General features: G+C 38.5%; 5 protein-coding genes across 7 annotated transcripts; 2 read left to right on the top strand and 3 right to left on the bottom strand.

The window, feature by feature from the left end:
- Positions 1-34: 34 nt before the first annotated feature.
- LOC111446799 (putative pentatricopeptide repeat-containing protein At1g53330) lies at positions 35-1,867 on the bottom strand. Its single transcript, XM_023085753.1, is given in 2 exon segments — positions 35-1,703; positions 1,706-1,867. Coding segments are annotated over 2 exon segments (1,431 nt in total). The 5' UTR covers positions 1,743-1,867; the 3' UTR covers positions 35-309.
- A 1,722-nt stretch (positions 1,868-3,589) lies between these two features.
- Positions 3,590-9,637, top strand: LOC111446796 (SH2 domain-containing protein A-like). The gene is made up of 12 exons (XM_023085751.1): positions 3,590-3,948; positions 4,454-4,651; positions 4,969-5,175; positions 5,284-5,373; positions 5,471-5,548; positions 5,654-5,818; positions 6,717-7,079; positions 7,205-7,488; positions 8,264-8,426; positions 8,515-8,864; positions 9,054-9,131; positions 9,235-9,637. The coding sequence occupies exons 1-12, from the start codon at positions 3,805-3,807 to the stop codon at positions 9,251-9,253; spliced, it is 2,139 nt and encodes a 712-aa protein (XP_022941519.1). The 5' UTR covers positions 3,590-3,804; the 3' UTR covers positions 9,254-9,637.
- Positions 9,638-11,375: 1,738 nt separating this feature from the next.
- LOC111446803 (major pollen allergen Ole e 10-like) lies at positions 11,376-12,275 on the top strand. 2 transcript variants are annotated; one of them, XM_023085762.1, is made up of 4 exons: positions 11,376-11,537; positions 11,629-11,657; positions 11,750-11,981; positions 12,070-12,275. In XM_023085762.1, exons 1-4 carry the CDS (start codon positions 11,486-11,488, stop codon positions 12,093-12,095), a joined length of 339 nt encoding a protein of 112 aa, XP_022941530.1. In that variant the 5' UTR covers positions 11,376-11,485; the 3' UTR covers positions 12,096-12,275. The 2 variants fall into 2 exon arrangements, with proteins under 2 accessions (XP_022941530.1, XP_022941529.1); XM_023085761.1 differs by having other exon boundaries at positions 11,377-11,537; positions 11,747-11,981.
- Positions 12,276-13,608: 1,333 nt separating this feature from the next.
- On the bottom strand, positions 13,609-16,320 carry LOC111446798 (cytochrome P450 CYP72A219-like). Its single transcript, XM_023085752.1, has 5 exons — positions 15,953-16,320; positions 15,488-15,708; positions 15,135-15,391; positions 14,689-15,058; positions 13,609-14,151 (listed from the first exon to the last, which is right to left on the bottom strand). The coding sequence occupies exons 1-5, from the start codon at positions 16,230-16,232 to the stop codon at positions 13,726-13,728; spliced, it is 1,554 nt and encodes a 517-aa protein (XP_022941520.1). The 5' UTR covers positions 16,233-16,320; the 3' UTR covers positions 13,609-13,725.
- A 695-nt stretch (positions 16,321-17,015) lies between these two features.
- LOC111446332 (persulfide dioxygenase ETHE1 homolog, mitochondrial-like) lies at positions 17,016-20,493 on the bottom strand. 2 transcript variants are annotated; one of them, XM_023085108.1, is made up of 10 exons: positions 19,905-20,493; positions 19,566-19,694; positions 19,384-19,491; positions 18,507-18,641; positions 17,763-17,804; positions 17,587-17,646; positions 17,456-17,509; positions 17,335-17,359; positions 17,113-17,244; positions 17,049-17,081 (listed from the first exon to the last, which is right to left on the bottom strand). In XM_023085108.1, exons 1-9 carry the CDS (start codon positions 20,136-20,138, stop codon positions 17,159-17,161), a joined length of 873 nt encoding a protein of 290 aa, XP_022940876.1. In that variant the 5' UTR covers positions 20,139-20,493; the 3' UTR covers positions 17,049-17,081; positions 17,113-17,158. The 2 variants fall into 2 exon arrangements, with proteins under 2 accessions (XP_022940875.1, XP_022940876.1); XM_023085107.1 differs by having other exon boundaries at positions 17,016-17,244.
- Positions 20,494-20,533: the final 40 nt, after the last annotated feature.

Here is a 20,533-nt window from a genome sequence, read left to right as displayed (position 1 = left end):
TTCCTCAGATGTTGAAAGGCATCGGACTTTAATGATGCAATTCCATTTCTTTTGCCTTCATAAGAGAAAGTGAAATCGAGTGTCAATATGCTTCGATCTCTCATGATGAACCTAGTTCTTGACTAAAGCTATTGCTGACTTGTTATCAATGTAGATCTTGGTTGCTATACTACAACCAGGCAAGACTCAATCTCCTAGTTCTTGTTGAGTGTCATTGCTCTCGATCTCCGAGTTCCAACTACATGAGTGCGTTGTAAATCGATGTTGTCTTAGTTCAGTTTAACATCACCCCTTGACATAGCTATCTTGTTAACTAATCAATAAATCACATAACTTTGAGGCTTCTGATGCCTTCTCCTTGCAAACAAAAGCCACAACTCTTGCCCATATATCCACATTCATGACATTTCCTCTTGCTAGACTGTTTACAACCATCCACAACAGCTCCATGTTGGATTCCTGGCACAACCTGTCTACGAGTTTGTTTATGCTCTCGGAACGAGGCACGTAGCCCTTGAAGATCATCTCGTCCAGTATCGAAGTTGCTTCCTGTAACTGCATCATTTCACATAGCCCATCAAAAAGAGTCCTGTATGATACCACATCAGGAGAGCAACCTCGTCTCGGCATATCTGCAAGCAAGTCCATAGCCTTATCCCATTTCCCCTCCTTGCATAACCTCCCCATGATTGTATTGAAACTGATCACATCTGGCTTACACCCTTTCTTCACCATCTCATCCAAAACTCTATATGCAGATTCAAGATCGTTCTCTTTACATTGCCCATTGATCATGGCATTGTAGGTGACCGTGTCTGGTTTGCACCCGTTCTCTCCCATTTCTGCTAAAATCCCAGGAACTTCTTCTTTCCTACCATGTTTGAAGAGTGCACTGATGAAAGTAGAATAAATTGCCGAGTCCAGTTTTACCTTGTTAGTCACCATCTCCTCTTTTAGCTTGAAAGCCAAATTCAAATCTCCACTCCCACAGAACCCTTTGATCAATGTAGCATATATTGACGCATTCGGCAAAATCCTGTAGACTCTCACCATATCCTCTTTCAACCTTAATGCTTCATCCAACTTAGAATTCAGAGAAAGTCCATAAATCAAAGTTCCAAAAGTGACCACATTCGGCTTCACACCTCTCTTTGGCATTTCATCGAACACCTCCCATGCATCATCCAAATCCCCACACAAACAAGCAGCATGGATCAAAATGTTAAAAGTACAAGCATCAGGGGAGCCATAGTTACCAATGCCCACAAAAACTTCCGCCATTTTCTCAAACTCCCTGCACTTCAACAACGCATCCAACAACGAATTCGCTGATTTCACCGTCCGCTTGCAACCGAAGGATGGAATTTTATCAAACACTTGAAAGGCACGGTCAAGGAGGCGGGCTCGACCATAGAACGAAATGACATTACAGAAGATAATCTCGTGAGGAGCAAACCGAGTCTCTTGCTTCAGCTGATGGAGGATTTCTTCCATTTCATCGAACATCTTAGCACGCCCGAGCTTGGTGATGATGAGATCATAGGAAAGTAAAGAGTAACGAAAAGGTTTGGGGGGTTTTGTAGAACTGGGATTAGGGTTCAGGAAGAGTTGAAAAGCGAGTTTAGGATCCTTTTGGAGACGAAGAAGGGAACACAGACGAAAGGGTGAAATCAATTTGTGGGTTTTCATTTGGATGCTGTTGGCTTTCTTTGCCCAGAAATGTGCCTCGATTTATTGTTCATCAACTGAGAACCAAGAGAAATTCATGTAACAATGGCGGAATGTGAAGAATTGAGAGAGATCGGGAAAGGCACAGAGCCATTGCAGGATCCAAACGAAACGAACGACGGTAGCCGATGGTTTTGGCGGCTTTCTTTCAAATTCATCTCCCAAAATATATATATACACACACACACATTAACCCAACCCACTTTGTCTACTAATATTTATAATCATTTCTTAAATTAGCTGATGTGAGACTTTCATCATCCTAACACCTCCCCTCAAACAAACTACACCTCTCCTTAGTCGAGGCTCGACTCTTCCAAATCTTGTCATTTTTTACTCATTTTTCTTTTGCAGTCCTTTGTTCGACATTTTAGGATTTACCAATCTATTGACATGACTAATTTTAGGGCAAGGTTCAGATATCAAGTTAGACGAACACAACTGGCTCTGGTACCAAGTTAAACGAACACGACTCTCCACACAATAGTATGATATTGTCTACTTTGAACATAAACTCTCGTGAGTTTGCTTTGAGCTTCCCCAGATGGCCTCATACCAATGGAGGGAGTATTCTTTAATTATAAACCCATGATCATTACTAAATTAGCCGATGTGAAGCTTTCTTCGTCCAACCATTATATATATATATATATCAATTAAAAATCAAAATCTAGTATTTCTTTGTTCTTGAGAAGCCGAGATAAAAGAAAATACTATAAATTGAGAATAAAATTAAAATTTTTAATTCAAATATAATATTTTAATCAATTAAATCACGCTATGAAAAATCAAAATTTATTTTTAACCATTGTCAAAATTACATGGAAATTTAGAAATAACAAAACTTATTTTTTTAAAAATGTATAATAAATATCTAAAATAAAAAATAATATAAAAAATTAGATTTTTATTTTAAAATTTTAGTTTTATATAATTTTCCATATTTTTAATTTAAAATATCAAAAAATAAAAATAAAAAATGAGTATCAAACAAAATCTGTTTTTTCTCTTTATAAGAGAAATAACAAACAGAAGAACCAGTTACCAAAAATAGTTTTGTTTTTTTTTTATTTTAGAAAATAAAACAAAAAAACAAGAAATTAAACAAAATATCTAAATACCAAATAGGTTATTTAAAAAAAAAAAAACAAAGAATTAAGAAAACTTTCTATATATATATATATATATAAATTACCAAAAATTAAAATTGTATAAGAAAAACCTTTTATTTATCCGTTTTCGAGTAGATTGATAATGGTTCATACACCTACTCGAGAATATGATATTCATTTATTAGTAGTTAAAGTTCATTATACGTCACACTTCATATCAATTTCATTAACCATTTATTGAATTTAATTCATATCAAAAAGTAGATCACAATCGAGCGTTCTTGTATCATCTGACAAATAGACAAAAACACGATGATAACCTACATAATCAAAACATTAAAATCTTATTGACAATCAAATGTCGTAAAGTCGAATAGTTGTCTTGCAAGATTCGTTGAGTGCCTGTAAGTTTATCGAAACACTGATGTATTAGTTCAATTTCAGTATCGTTTTACTTAAAAGTTGAGTATGCTTCATACTTGTTAATACTAAACATATTTCATTTAAAAGTTGTCAATACGAGCATAGCTAGAAGATAAAATACTCCCGATCTTTAAAAGGTTAAAAAGATTCGATTTTTACCTTTCGGGGTTCGGGAAGTTCCCAAATTTAAGATTTTGTTCAAATCGTTTTCTTCCACGCCATAAGATCAAATTCTCAATCACTAACTTCAAATCACAACCGTTCAATTGAAGCTCCATACAGTGGGAATTCAAGCACCAGATCAAAACTTATTTACTAGCGCCATCGGAACACTACACCAACCGTTAACAGCCGTCAGAAGGAAGCTGCGTTCCCCCTTTTCGAACCTGGGAAAGGAAGAAACCGTTCTTTGTGCGAGTGAAATTGTTGATTCCAGAGAAGAAAAGGGTCGAAGAGTGGGAGTGGATTTTTGGGTTTGATGGGTTATTTTTGGTGAAAGAACGGAGCCCTTTTGAGTTCGTGTGTTCAAAGGGTAAGAATCATGGACTGCGAAGTGAATGAAAGCGAGGAATACTCGCTGCTCAAGAATCTGAGGCTCGAAATCGATGGAGATGATGGGTGTTTTAATATCTGTTTTTGGGTTTATCTTATGAATTCTTCCACATTCCCCGTTTCAATCCTTCAGGTTTAACTTCTATTATCTTGTTTTTGTTTCTGATTTTTTTAATGTTCTTCCTTGATCTTGTATCCATTATCATCTGTTCTTCTTTGTCTTTGATTTTGTGGGTGTTTTGGAACACCCCTTGTTGGTGGCTTGGCTGCTCTGTGCTTGTAGTTCATCTGATCAAATCTTTGATACCCATATGTAAATGACCTTTAGAACACCTTTAGAACATCTTCGAATGTTTTTGGACTGTTTGGCATCTTTTGAAACAACACCATTAGTGTACTGTGATCTTGTAATACTAAGGGAGCCACAGACTTTTCTGCTTTAATTGAACTATTTTCCTGATTCAAATGCAGTGGTCACTAGTGATTTCATTGTAAAATCTGATTATCTATTGATATTTTCAATCAATGATGCATTTGATTGAGCATATTTTAAGATGAACTTACATTCTTAGCTTGAATTTCTAGCCTGTTGAGTACCATTTTATCGTTCTTACTTTGTTTTGGATGAGTTGCTTCAGGTACAGTTAGATTCATCAGGCATGAGTTCTTTTCTGGTTCTAAGTGAAAGGAATAGAATTAAGATTATGCCTTTGCCCGCCTTACACAAACCCGATGAACGTTCCAGCGCTGGTAGTTCTTCTTCCGGGAATGAAGTTCCACATGAATGTCTAGACATCGATTTTCCCATGGAAAAATGGGTTCATATTGGATGTGAGGTACATTGTTGTATTCTCAGCTCAATGACTTGACCAGTTTCGCACCCTAACGTTTTTTTTTCCTCGAACTTTGTTATCTGAATTTCAAATTAAAGATCGGAAAAGATAAGTAATGGAGTGCTGTAAAGAGAGGTTAAAGTGTGGAACTTGTCGTTTGACGTTAATTTGACACGAGCTATGAGTATGCATATTGAAATTAAAGATTCATAACTACTACTTAACTACACTGGTCGTGGTTATGGTTGGTTGCATTTCTCCCCATTAGTGAACGTGGTAGCTACGTTCGAGTTACTAGTCTTCTGAGTTTTCATTTTCAGGTCTCCACCGATTTTGTCCGACTGCATATTAATGGGAAAATGGTTGGAGAAAAGCCTATGTCATCTTCACTCGGTGAAGATGCCATTCCAAGGGGTTCGGGTAGGATTGTTTTGGTCAACAATGGTGAAGACAACAGCCTGCAAGGCTATGTTCATAATGCAAAAGTTTTGCATTCGGTATCATCGATCAAGGATTCTTATGTCGAGGTGCTATTCGACCGTCTTTCCTGATGTTGAATTTATAATGAACTAACTGAATTTCTTGGCAAAACTAAGAAAGTATTTCCCTACTGATATATGCTGCTATAATTCCAGGACCTACCCGTTAAATTATTTATCGACAACTCTTCGACCACGGAGATTGAAGAGGGCAGTGATGGCATATGGAATATAGTTGGTGGCAAGGTTAGGAAGCTTTCTGTTACCCTCCTTCTGGCTGTCATATTGACATTTTTCGACCTGTTTTTATGAACATTATTTGTTTCTTCCTTGCAAACCACAGCCATCTTGTCGTCGAAATTTCTCATTGGAAGTTATGCTGTTAGATTCCTCTGGCCAGCCTGTTCTTAAGGAACTCGAGGTTCGTGCCAAGAGTTTTCATTTTAATATCGTCTATCTAGTGGTCAGTTCGGTTTGGTTAACCTCTTGACGCTCACTTTGGAAGTCGTTACTCATTGTTCGACAGGTTGTTGCCTCCCTCATCTATGCTGAAAGTGGGGAAGCTGTGGAGAAGTCAAGTGATGAAGAAGCTCCCCTTTTGGCAAGCTATGATGGTGTTGAATTTGCTTCCAGTGATAGACCAAGTAAACTGTTGAATGGGCGTGCATCCTTTAAGCTAAAAATATCTCAGGTAGAAATGACTTTTGAACTTCTTGAATGTCTAATTTTCATTCGTAGCAATCTTCGGGTTTTCCCTTTCGGGCTTCCTCTCAAGGTTTTCAAAACGTGTTTGCTAGGGAGAAGTTTTCATATAAAGAATTTTGCGTTCTCCTCTCCAATCGATGTGGGATCTCACAATCCCACCCCTTGCAGGGCCCAGCGTCCTCGCTAACACTCGTTCCCTTTTTCAATCGATGTGGGACTCTCCAATCCACCCCCCTTCGAGGCTCAGCGTCCTTGCTGGCACACCGTTTCCTGTCCACCTCCTTCAAGACTCAGCCTCCTCGTGGACACATCACCCGGTGTCTGGCTCTGATACCATTTGTATCAGTCTAAGCCCACCGCTAGTAGATATTGTCCTCTTTGGACTTTCCCTTTCGGGCTTCCCCTCAAGGTTTTTAAAACGCTCGACTAGGGAGAGGTTGTTACACCCTTATAAAAAATGTTTCATTCTGCTCCCCAACTGATGTGGGATCTCACAATCCGCCCCCCTTCGGGGTCCAGCGTCCTTGCTAGCACACCGTCTCGTGTGCACCCCCCCTTCGAGGCTCAGCCTCCTCGCTGACACATCGCCCGGTGTTTGTCTCTGATACCATTTGTAACAGCCCAAGTCTACTGCTCGCAGATATTGTCTTCTTTGGGCTTTCCCTTTCGGGTTTCCCCTCAAGGTTTTTAAAACGTATATGATAGGGAGAGGTTTTCACACCCTTATAAATAATTTGAAATTTTTGCTAGGTAGGCATCATGTACGTCTGCATTTTAGATTGATTTATACATGCGTCCCTCTTGTTTCCATTTACATTACACCTGCCTTGTTCATTTATGCTTCTGTTGTAGCCATTCTATGACTTTCTCCTTTATGGTTTCAGCTATCTTCTAAATGTGATAACAAGCTCTTCCGCATAAGATTTTGCATACCTAAATTTGAGGGGTATCCCTTCTTCGAGGCTCTCTCTTCTCCAATTCGCTGCATCTCAAGGAGTCGAACTACTCGTACGTCAACTTTGATGTGGAAAAGATCTGCTGTCCACGGACTCGATGGATCTCGGCCATCTGGTTTGGACAACGGAACCTCAGAACACGAGCATGTTTCAATAGATGAAGAAAAACCAAGTCCACTATTGAAGAGGATTAAAGTGGGACAAGATAGAGTTTTACCGAACTCTAACGACGATCGTGCTTTACGGCAACCCGATGAGGAATGCAACTCTCATTCTTTTACTGCCAATGAGGTATTTGCCATTTACTTCTTCAATTTGAACTAAACTAATATGAGTGATTGATCATTGTGAATAGAATTCTTATGCTTTTGATACTCTTCTGTTAGTCAAATTGTTAACAAGTGTTGTTGGCGTAGGCTGAAAATGGATTTGGCACAAATTTAAGAGAGAGACCCAAAAATAATGGATCAAGAAGAGCATCCCCATCAGACTCTGCAAGCACTCAAGCCAGACATTTGGCTCCGAATAGAACTACAACCAGTGGAAACCCGATATCGGATGTGAACATTTTCAAATATTGCCTAGCAGGTTTACCTGAGAGGTCACATCTGCTCAAGGAGATTGCAACATCCGTGTCGCAGGAAGAAGTTTCGGAATTTGCCGACCATGTTTCCCTATATTCTGGATGTTTACACCACAGGTAATCTTCAATCGTCGAATCCTGGTTATCGTACTTTCTTTGGGATGTCTGCAACATATACCTGCAAGGTTTGCCAAAATATGTTCGGTATGAAAAGTTATGTGTTTCCCTGTGTTGGATCAGTACTGTAACAGCACAAGCCTACTGCTAACAAATATTGTCTGTTTTGACCCGTTACGTATCGTCGTTAGTCTGATGATTTTAAAACATGTCTGTTGTTAGGGAGAGGTTTCCACACCCTTATAAGGGATGTTTCGTTCCCCTCTCCAACCGATGTGGGACTTCACAATCTAGCCCTCTTAGGGGCCCAACATCCTCGCTAGCACACCACCTTGTGTCTGGCTTTGATACCATTTGTAACTTCTCAAGCCCACTGTTACAAATGGTATCAGTGCTAGACACTGGGCGGTGTGCCAGCGAGGATGCTGAGCCTCTAAAGGGGATGGATTGTGAACATTGGTTGGAGAAGGAAACAAAGCATTTCTTATAAGGGTGTGGAAACCTCTCCCTAATAGACGCGTTTTAAAATCGTGAGGCCAACGATGGTATGTAACGGGCCAAAACGGACAATATTTACTAGTGATGGGCTTGGGCTTGGGCTGTTACAAGTACAGTTTTGAATTGCAACAGACCTTGTAACGATATAGTTATGCATACTAACTTTGATGTCCCTCGACTCCCTTGCCATGTCGTACATTTATCCGAGTCTGTTGCCTTACATACCATTCTAATTCTCTTCCAGTGAGGAAATATTTGACATTCTATTTCCTCTCAGGCATCAAATCCTAATGTCAAGAAAATTAATAGAAGAGGGAATTCGGGCCTGGAATTCAATATCTCAAAACAAGCATCATGTTCAGTGGGAGAGTGTTGCTTTTGAGATTGAAGAACAGTTCATGAGAATTTCTGGCTGTAGCTCTAGATCTCTCACTCAGCAGGTACTCGCCCCGTCTCTTGAAAGAATTTTCCCTTGAAATCACCTCTGAATTGAATAAACTTTCTTCGTTTAACGACGATAAATATCAGGACGTCGAGTTGCTGCGGAGAATTTCTGGTTGTCACGAGTATCTGGCTCGAGAGAACTTCGAGAGAATGTGGTGTTGGTTATATCCTGTAGCTTTTACTTTATCCAAACAATGGATCAATGCAATGTGGAGTTCTTTATCGCCCAAATGGATCGAAGGATTCATTACGAAAGAAGAAGCCGAATTATCGCTTCAAAGTCCGACGGGTCTTCAAGAGCCTGGGACGTTTATTCTTCGGTTTCCCACTTCGAGAAGCTGGCCTCATCCTGATGCTGGTAGCTTGGTAGTCACCTATGTTGGCAATGACTATTCTCTTCATCATAGACTTCTTACACTTGATCACTTTTTCAGGTACTAAGATATATATATCACATGAATGTAATGTATATCAAAACGGTACCTTGTTCGAATGTATTTCGACTGTTCTCAGCTAGTTATCGATAACACCTGCGTGTCGTTGGACGTTTAGTGATAATATGCTGTAATTAGAAGCGGAATTGGCCTTGTACGTGCTTAACTCGAAAGGTATTGTCCTTGTAGTTCTGCTGAAGGAAAGAAGAATATGAGAAGCCTTCAGGACATGCTTCTTGCAGAACCCGAGCTCTCTCGATTGGGAAGGTAAGTTCCGAAACCGTCAATCGACTCTCATTTCACTCGTTTTCTTCCTGTGTTTGTCGGGACTGAGTGCTTTGTTTATGTTTTATAAATCTATAACATACAGGACAATTCGAAGTCGTTGAATCGCAGAAGATGGCAGTATCCATCCACAGCATTTGTTTGGTTTGCTTCACTACAGACATCTCCCAGTTAAGTTGCGTACATATTGCACATACCGGAGTCGTTTTGGAACGAATATTTACAGGCATGTCGGAGCCACTCGAGAACTAAGATTTAAAAGGTGAACCATTCATATACTCTTCTTTTATTCAGAACATTGCTCGTCATAAACTACGAGTCATCAGTGAAACACCTCGAGGTAATGCTCGTACATCAGATTACCGTCTTATGTCGGGATATTTGATGCCTCAGCTGTTTTTGTTGTAGTTCTTTAACAAAACTTAGCAAACGAGTTCTTGTGAGTTTTTGGTTGTTTTAATCCCAAAGTATGTAAGTTAAAATGATTCTGCCAATAGTGACTCAAAATCAACCATGAGTCTACGAAAAGTAAGGATATTGTATGAGATCCCACGTCGTTTTGAGAGGGGAACGAAGTATTCTTATAAGGGTGTGAAAACCTCTCTCTAATAGACGCGTTTTAAAATGATGAGACTGACGGCGATACGTAACGGGCTAAAGTAGATAATAAATATCTACTAGCGGTGAACTTGGACTGTTACAAATGATATCAGAGTCAGACACTCTTGGACTGTTACAAATGATATCAGAGTCAGACATTGAGCAGTGTGTCAGTGAAGACGTTGGGCCCAAAGGGAGTGGATTATGGGATCTCATATCAATGGGAGAAGGAACGATGCATTCCTTATAAGAGTGTGAATACCTCTTCCTAGTAGATACGTTTTAAAACATTGAGACTGACTACAATACATAACGGGCCAAAGTGGACAATATCTATTAGCGGTGAGTTTGAGCTTGCTTTTAACTTCTTAGTTTTGCCATGGATTGAGGATGAAAATGTCTTTTAACTCCATGTTCGTGAAAATTTTCATTTATTTTTACGGGGATCGAGATGGGTTGAACAAATTACATAGTTTTCAACGCTTAAAAAAATATTTACCATACCTACCCTCACTCTCTTCCTCATTCTTCGCCTAATTTGAGTCGGGGCTTTGACCTTACGGGTTAAATGGACATCCTTCCAATGTAATTATTTGGTCTCTAAAAAATTGTCTTGTATAATAAAAATCTTAATTTACAAAATTTTCATTACTCCCTTATTTTATATAAATTTTTTTTTATCATTATTAATAACTAATAACTAAAATATAAATAATTATACTTAACTAATAATAGATCCAAATGTAATTTTATGATTTTAAGATTAAAAAAAAGGTTTATTTTAGGCTTAAGGTGTAGTGATGTTTAAGAATTTAATATATTAAAATAGTATATTTGATATATTATTTTTTAACTTTGTTATTTTACGACTTTAAGTTATCTCAAAATTAATATTTATGTAATAATAATAATAACAATAAATTTATTCTTTTAGAAGCACGTGCATGCACGTGTTATACAACTAGTATCAACCTAAGTAACTTTTGTAAGACTTAAGGAACATAGCCAAATTTATATTTTAATAAACCAATAAATTTTCTTTTTCTTTTTTTAAAAAAAAAAACTATTAAACATATTTTTTTTAATTTAAAAATTTACTATCTCACAAAATTGAGATATACATAGAACCTTAAAAACCCGAAAAATCAAACTCGGATCATAAAGGTAGAGTTAGTTTTCTGAAACCTAATCGACTCGATTCAGAACTTAGGTCTATCGACTAAAAGTTATGTCTCACTCCTTTGCAACCCCACCGTCACCATGGTCGCTAGATGCAAAGGCGGTTCGTTGCTAACAATCTGGCAGTCTAATACAACTACAAAATAGAGAGTTCGTTGTAAAAGAATTTTAAGTTCCTTGAATTATCGAACTCAATAAAAATTAAAATAATATTTAAAATTAGAAGTACTTGTATTTATTAAATAGATTTTAGCTTATAGTTTACGTAACGGAATAAAATAAAATAAAATAAAAATACAAAAAATAATAGGCATCATGTGCGCGTCCTTAGAGCTTCCTGCAATGTTTCCTCTTTCCATTTTTGCCCCCAACAACACTCCGACTCTTCCACCCACCGTAACGGCTCAACATTACGCCATTTTGTAGCCGTTGCAATCCCCACAAATCCACCTTCCGCCTATAAAATCCACTTCCGTTCTCCACTTTTTCCAATCATCTCACACTCCAAATCGCCTTTTTCCTCATCGCTTTTCTCCAGATCTCTGCCTCTTCCTCCAATGGCGAAAGCAGCCGCAGTCGCTCTCTCCTTTCTGCTTCTGTTCCTCTCAGGTTCGTTCTCCTGATCTCTTCGAATTCCGCGTCGTTTTTTGCGTACCTAACTTTCCTTCTTTCTTCTTTCTTCTTCCAATTCTTTTTTCAGGAGATCTCTTGGCGGTAAATGGATATCAGGTGAATCGATTGTTATAGAAATGCAGAGCAACAGATTAGAATAATCCGATGAAATCTGAATGATTTTTGTTTTTTGTTTTTGTTTGCAGAAGACGTGGTGCGTTGCGAGGCCTTCGTCGGATCACGCGACGCTGTTAGCGAATATCAATTATGCTTGTTCACAAGTGGATTGCAGGATTATGCAGAAAGGATGCCCCTGCTTTTATCCTGATAATCTGATTAACCATGCCTCCATCGCTATGAATCTGTATTACAATTCGAAAGGGAAGAATCAGTGGAACTGTGATTTCAGAGGATCTGGTCTCATCGTCATCACTGATCCAAGTTAGTTCATGATTTAAACAGATTTTGCTGTTGTGTTTGTCCTTTTGTTCTTGATTTTGATTTTGTGGTTCGATTTTCGCTGCTGCAGGTTATGGGAACTGCCTTTACCCTTGAATTGAAGTTTGAAGCATAGAAGTGTAGGAGAATCACACAGCTCAAAAGTAAATTTTATTGTTAGTTTATTGATTATATATACTTAGGTGGGAAGAGATAGTTACTGAATTAATGCTATTTATCTTTGATTCAATTCAATGCCAAAATTAAATTAAATTAGGGTTTGAATCTAAACTTCTAATTACATGCATATTATTAGGCACTCCTCAACATTTATCTATATACATGAAAGGAGGTTTATCACGAATACAATCCTCATCCAATAGGATTGATAACATAAACAAAATGTAAAATACAAAAATGAACAATAATAATTTAATCCACAAGAATAAAATAATAATTAATTTGATGACTATCTTTTTATAAGCATGAGTAAATGTTCAAATAATGAGAGTGAATGATCATGAGTTTATAATAAATGAATACTCTATTAGAATGAGACCCTTTAGGGAGCCTGAGACAAAGCCATGAGAGTTTACATCGTAGAGAGTCGTATTCATCTAACATGATATCAGAGCCATGCTCTAAAAAATTAGTAGATACAAAGTTTAGAATATTTTTATAATGGAGTGAAAGAGAAGAAACCTTGAAAGGGTAAAAGCGTAATTTTAACCGAAGTATTCACTCATAATTAGAAGCATCGGGGACTCGAGCAAAAGAAGAAAAACCTTAAGCGAAGGGTAAAAGCGTAATTTTTCTTTAGTATTCGCCTATTTAATCTGAAGGTGGTCTAGGGTTTGAGGCATTGCCACTGAGAGAACACAGCATCTGTAAAAAGATGGTGCTGTTGTTCCGTTGCGGGCATAGAACAAATCGATTCCTTTCTCTAATTTTCGATCTGGAAGTTTGATTCTCGTCAAGCAGTTTGCAGTTTCGAAGATGAAAGGTTTTTACATTCGTTGTTTAATCTTTTTTTAATATCGTTTTCTTCAAGGCCGATCCAATGGGTTCTCGTACGTTAAATCGAATACTCGAGAGCTCAATTTCACCCGGCCGATATTTTCTTTGCGGCAGCCTCAAGGTTTTGCATGTTAATCTCATTCATGCTCACATTCAGGAATCTGCCCTAAATTTTTTCTCTCCAAAATGCGCATGGATTTTTGGTTTGCTTCGATTAGGTTTGAATGTTGAAGTTTGTGATTGAATCAATCTGTTCTTAGGAGATAGGTAGAGATCTTCGTCGACAAACGTCGACATATTCCCTAGGCCGCTAGGGTTTATCTTTTGCGGAAAAGTTGGATCTCATTGTTTGAACGAAATTGTTTGTAGCTGTTGGATATCCGTTTGGTTCTATCACTATGATTCGATTCTGTAGATTGAGAAAATGAGTACATATTAATTGCAGGTTAAGATTATGGATTGAACTTGGTCGGATCAGTCTTGCATGTTTGTTCAATGTATGAGCTTGATCTGGGTTTAATGCTTTTCAAAATTTGAGCGTTGTTTTTTAAACTTTTTGTTCGTTTAATTCTGTATTATGTTTTTAATATGCAAGTATTAAATTTCATGTTATGAACACACTTTATTTTTGTTAAATCAAAGTATATTATAATGTCTGAACGATTGAGTTATTTATATTAGACAACACTTGTACAACACAAAAGTTCATAATTTATGAACTTTGAAACTATTAGAGCTTACGGAGGATGAGATGAGCTCCATGTTGTGGTTGAACAGTGACATTTGAAGCAGGAGCGTGAGTATAAGATGGGGAAAGTTGGAAGGAGAAGTGCTGCAAAATCATTGTTAATGCTATTTTTGCTTCAATCATGGCGAAGTTTTGACCAACACAAATTCGAGGACCCCATCCAAACGGTAGGAAGCAAACTTTATTGTTTGTTGCTTTGGAAATTCCTTCTGAAAATCTCTCTGGCTTGAACTCATCTGCATCTTCACCCCATATTTGGTGATCGTGGTGAATATGAATGATTGGTATGCCTATTGACACCCCACCCGGCAATAACAAGTTTCCAAGCTTTGTTTCCTTGTGTATTCCTCGAGCTAAGATTCCAACGGGAGGATATAGCCTGAGAACTTCATATAGTATCATACTCACCTGTTCCAAACATCAACATGTTCAAGTAAATCAGGAAGTAATCAAAACATACCCGATCCAAACTACTTCAAAGTGATTGCTCTCTTTTGTTTTTCTGTTTTGGACTCCCCTCATGGCCTTGAGATGTTAGGGAGAGGTTTTGGGCTTCCCCTCGGGGCTTTAAGACGCTAGGGAGAGGTTTTGGGCTTCCCTCAAGGGCTTTAAGACGCTAGGGAGAGGTTTTGGGCTTCCCCCCAGGGCTTTAAGACGCTAGGGAGAGGTTTCGGGCTTCCCCCCAAGGCTTTAAGATGCTAGGGGAGTGGTTTCGGGTTTACCCCAAGGCTTTAAAATGCTATGGGAGCAGTTTTGGGTTTACCCCAAGGCTTTAAAATGCTAGGGGAGCAGTTTTCACACCCTTATTTAAAAAATGATTCCTTGGCCTTGAGATGACTTAAACCATAGCTACTTGCTACTTTGAGATGACTTATAAAAGTGCGTGCTAGAGATCATGTTATGTTGTTGAACTAAAAGAAAATGCTATTAATCATAGCTACTTACTACTTTGAGACGATTTAAACCATCGAAATCCACTTTCTTGTCTTCACCAAAAACATCAAGCACTTCCGCTCTTGCTTGATCTTGCCATTCCGAATACCGACCAAGTAGAACCATCGTCCAAACAAGCAATGAGGCCGTTGTTTCTTGGCCAGCAAAATAAAAAAGCTTGCACTCACTAATGATATCCTCCATAGACATTCCAACAGCATCTTTCTTATTTTCTTCCAAAAGTATCCCAAGAAGATCAGCATTATTAGAAACTTGAGCAGCCTCCATAGCCGTCTGTCTCTTGCTTATAATCCCCCAAACCATACTTTTTATTTCTCTATTAACCTCCTCCATCTTTCTGTTCATCTGGGTTGGTACAAACCTAAAGTAAATGAAGAACTAATTAAGAACACACACAAACTATCAAATTTAAATCCAAACTTTCATTCAAATCTTACCTCCACCCAGGAATGTTGTAGACTCCCTTTGTTAGGCGTGCTACCAATAAAGAAACCCAGGTTTTCAAGAACTGGAAGATCTTCTTTCCTTCCTCATAGCTACTCCCAAATGCTGTTCGAGATATCGAATCTGCAGTCATATTCTGCAAATCAGGCCAAACATCTAACTCGAAACGCCCTTCTTCTTCCTCAGAGACCATCACTTCCCATTTCTTAATCATCTCATTACAACTCTCAAAGAACGCTGGAAACATGTCCTGCAAACACCGTCATATTAGACTTAAGCTAGCTATCTTAACTAATCTCACAAGACAACTACTTGAAAAAAAGAGGGATTGAGAGGTGTAGTAGACCTTTAACTTCTCGGTATGAAAGGCGGGATTGATGATCTTTCTATGTTTAGCCCATTTAGATCCCTCGAGAGAGACAAGTCCGCCACTTCCGGGGGTTCTTGCAGGAGGAAATAAAGGGGCTTTAGGAATGTCATTGATAAGAGAAAAGACAGTCTTAAGTTGTTCGGGGTGTGTTATATACACTCTTGGAGTTGGTCCAACCCACGCGAAACAATTCTTACCTACAAATATAAGTGCGTTAAGAATACAAGCAAGCAAGCAAGCCAACCAAACCAAGTATACACATAGATGATACCCATGATGAACATGAGGTTTAATAACAGCCAAAATTTGAGTTGATGGAATATAACTAAAAACTCAAATAATTCAATTTAAAAAAATAAAAATTATCCCAAAAGAATGGGGCATGCGACCACCCGAATCCAGGTAGGGCAATACAAAATGGACAAAAACGGAAGAGGTTACCGTATTTATTGATGGTGAGGTGCGAGGAAGGGAGGGCGCGATGAGCGATATGATGAGAGAAGTTCATGGACTGCGATCTGGCTTCGCGAATCGCGGTCGCCATGTCCTTGGAATCGCCAAAGAGAAGGCGATAGGGATTCCCGGCAAGGCCCTGCTCCCTTAACTGCTTCTCGAGCTTCTTCGGTTTCAGCCAAATCCAGTTGAGGAAGCTCCATCCCCATACCAGAAGAGAACCTGCCACAATAATTATTGTAATCGCACCGCCCATCGTCATGCTCATTTCGTCATATGCTCATTTCGAGTTGCAGAGCCACTGGAAGATGGAGAAAGGGAATGATATAATCAAGTTTTACAATTTGGTTCCTACACCGTGGATAAGGATTTATTATTTTTATTATTATTATTATTATTATTACTAATATATTTCAGGAAGCCGGAGAGATTCTCACCCATAAATTCGTACCAAAACTAATTTATTATATATTTATTTAATACTTTTTTCTTTTTAATTTTATGATTAAAAATTTGAGACTTTTTGTTAAATACATATTATATTTTTTTATGAAATATTATTAAATTTATTATAATATTTTATATTTTTTAAAATAGAAAATATCATTTAAAAAATTATTGGAAATAAATAATATTAAAAAAAAAAAAAAAACTCAAAAAACTCCGTCCTAACTGGTATCAAAGCAAAGCGTCGGGCGGTGTGCCAGCGAGGAGCTTGTTCCCCAAAAGAAGTAGACACGAGACAGTGTGCAAGTAAGGACGTTGGACCCCGAAGGGGAGGGATTTGGTGGTCTCACATCAATTAGAGAAAGGAACGAGTGCCAATGAAGACGCTAGACCCTGAAGAGGGGTGAATTGTGATATCCCGCATTGGTTGGGAGGAGAACGAAACACCTTTTTATAATGATGTGGAAACCTTTTTCTAGCAGACGCGTAATGAGAAAGCCCATAAGGGAAAACTCAAAATCCTTGAGGGGAAGCAATTTCTCCCGAGAAGCTCAAAGAGACAATATCTCAAGAAAAGTCTAAAGAAGACAAAATGTGTACCGAATAGGCAAATCATTTTGTAATTTTATTTTGTGTATGGAATTCCAACCTTTTGGCCTGTAGATTAGATTTTCATCCACATTTCTTATTTTTATTTGGATTATAATTCTTGTTTTTAGTAAGTACAAAGAATCAGAGCTCACAGAATCAAGAAGAAGCTGGATGTTGCAGCCCACACACCAAGTTCGCAGGAACTGCCATGTCCATCACCTTCGGATATGCCAGATTCAAATCTGTAAGCCACAACCAATTAACTTGTTCTTATATATCAGAGCCCATCAGTTTACACTATGGTTAAAAAATTTTGTTTCATGTATACTTACTTTCCATGATTTTCTTGAATTCTTCCTGCAAACAGAATCAAACCCAGCTACAAAGTTATGAACTTTAGATGTAAAGGTAATTTTCCAGATGAGTGATTTTAGTTTTAGTCAGGAAAATTACCAGATCCTTGGAAAGCCGTGGATTGTTTTCTATCTCTTCGCCTACCGAACTAACCTGAAATCATAAGTCGGATATAAGGGACTGACTGAACCATGTTTCGAGTCGAGAACACGATGGAGAAATTTCCTTACACTAAATCCCGCGTAATCGTGAGCGGGATAGATCAATGTATCCTTTGGAAGGGTGAAGATCTGGTACAAAGAGTTCATAATCAGAGCATGAAAGGCTAAAACCAATAAGTTCTTCCATTTATAGTGATTTGATTGTTCTTTTCAAACACACCACGTAATAAGTATCGTTTCCTAACCTGGGAGTGTACAGATTCATAGAGCTGCTTTGAACTTCCACCCTGCAGAGCAGACACTGGTGTTCAGCCTTGTGGCAACAAAGGTCAATTCTTCAAATGTGAAAGAGGAGAATACAGGACTAAGCACTAGGAATCCGATAATATCGATAAGTTTCTAGTCGACTCGTTAGATTGAAATTGTTGATCTTGTAGAAGAAACTGGATCGTGCTAAAGGTAAAGGTTGTGATTAGTTAAGAAAACGTTTTACGTGATTCATTGATAGTTATATAAGTGGTTCCAGCTACCCCACAAGTCGAGGCAAAGGTTTTCAGGTCGTTGTTGTGAGATGAAAATGACACCAGCTTCCATTATCGCTCAACCTTTATATAACTAAACAAAAAATCATGTGTGCCCAAGTTCACCGCTAACCGATATTGTTCTCTTTGGGCTTTCCCTTACGAGCTTACCCTCAAGGTTTTAAAACGTGTCTGCTAGGGAGAGGTTTCCACACCCTTATAAAGAATGCTTCATTCCACTCTCCAACCGATATGGAATCTCATACCATGTAACATGGAGTCGATACCAAAGAAGTTTTGGACAATCTGTTAATGTACAGAGAATCACAAGCCAGAGGGAAAATGACAGCCAAAGTGTTGTACTGGGATTTTCTTATCTAAAAGACCAGTACTTTTGGAACAACTAGAGTATTACCAATACCATCATTCATCAACAATTGATCAATAGGTCAAAAAGATGAAAGCTACCTGAAAATCGGTCCTCCCACATCCACGTATCAGCAGAGCGTCCCCAGTAAATGCCATCCTAGGATGGGGCTGATCGGGTTCGTCCCCTGTTACATAGGTGACACAGCCTGCTGTGTGGCCAGGAGTAGCCCGAACCTGAAGTTCCATGCAAGATAAGGTTGAGTCAAGATTAACTCCAGTATTAATCTATCATTTTCTTAACGTTGCTACCATTGATATACTCATAAATTGAAATCCTAGTATCGATATTGACATCGACATTTTAATCCTTGGCTATACTTAATGATGAACCCTCGTGGCACAAAGATCAACTTCCTTTCTGCATTGCATTGTTCATTCTCAAGCCCCACAAAAGTAATGTTCATAGCCAGATTGTTCCAGCGTTCAAACGCTGAAGGATAAATGATAATTGGTGTTTCCTCTTTAAGAACTCATGAACATTGTCATTAGTAATCTATAAACCATGAAATTCTAAGGCAGCTCTAGTCCTGAATATTTCAACCACCATGACGGGCCGAGGAGGTTCCGTGGTATATAATATGTCATGACCATCATCAACTAAACTAGTCACACTATGTAACAGCCCAAGTCCGCTTTAGCCCGTTACGTATCACCGTTAGCCTCACAGTTTTAAAATGCGTCTATTGGGGAGAGGTTTCCACACCCTTACGAGGAATGCTTCGTTCCCCTCTCCAACCAATGTAGGATCTCACGCTATGTTAAGAATTAACTTTATATTAGATGTTCAATATGAGAGACCCTCGCCGAGCTATTCAAAGTTTAGAAATCAATACAAATATGAGAGGAGCTATATTATGCTGATGAACCTTCACCAGTTCTATGTAATGGCAAAGATGAATCGAAAGTATTGGCATACCTCCAGGAATAGATCACCAAAAGAAATTCTATCGCCAGGTTCAATCAACAGATCAGCTTTTGAACCACTAGCTCTTGAGATCACAGATTTTGCTCCTGGAACTTTAGTCTAAAGGAAATGATCACATCAACTGGAAGTGAGAAAACAGGAACAAAAATGATGATGGAGAAGAAGAAAAAAACCTTGATGAGGCCAGTGCCAGTGATATGATCGGCGTGCACATGAGTGTTCATAGCGTATACAAGCTTCAGTCCCAATTCTCTTATAAGGTTTAGATCCCTATCTACAGTCTTATCAACCGGATCAATCAACTGAAGGTAGAAGAAATTCAAGAAATCACAGGAGAGAAAAGGAACCCCATCAATGCTTTTTACCAAAGTTTTCAACCCAAACATTGGTGAATGAAAAGAACACTGAACTCATCACACATTTCGTCAAAGAACAACCAAAATTCAAGTGAAATTCAAACATCCAATCACTAAAACAAAACATAGAAAAGAGAGAATAGAGAGGGAGATTACGAGCGCCGGTTTGTCCGGATGGGAAACATTAGCGAGAAGATACGTGTAGGTGGAAGATTCCTTCTCGAACAATTGACGGAACAAGAGCTTAGACGAGGAAGATGATGGCGAAGACCCGATTTGGGAACTGAAATTCTTGATGGAAATTTTGGAAATGGGTTTCAGAGGAAGAAGATGAAAGAATAGAACATTGGGAGGAAATCGAGGAATTCGTAAGAATCGAATGCTTTGCATCGCGCTTTGTTTTTGGATTCAAACTCGATTGTTAGAACGTGGGGAAGGATGGTAATGATGTAGTGAATTGTTTATGGGAAATGGATATAGAATGGATGATGCGTCGGGTACAGATTTTGGAAGCTTTGGCTCATCCGTCCTGGTGCCATTTGTTGCCGCCCCTGGTTTTGCTTTTGCCCGGAACAAATCGGAGTGATGGAACACGATGGCCCGGCTACCATTTATGAACAATTGTTCAACTTCAATACGTATATATTCAACCAAATAATTGCTTGGTTTCAATATTAGGTTAAAACACGATCCATTTGATTAAAATTGTTGATCGGATTGAACCAAGACAAGATCACAAGATCCACGAGAGCACTGGGTTGGACATTCATTAATTGGCTTTAAAT

Source organism: Cucurbita moschata, unplaced genomic scaffold, assembly GCF_002738365.1.
Source record: "Cucurbita moschata cultivar Rifu unplaced genomic scaffold, Cmos_1.0 Cmo_Scf00008, whole genome shotgun sequence".
In the NCBI taxonomy this organism is placed as follows: domain Eukaryota; kingdom Viridiplantae; phylum Streptophyta; class Magnoliopsida; order Cucurbitales; family Cucurbitaceae; genus Cucurbita; species Cucurbita moschata.
The sequence above is the reverse complement of the archived record's forward strand: the minus strand, read 5'-3'. Positions and strand labels throughout refer to the sequence as shown.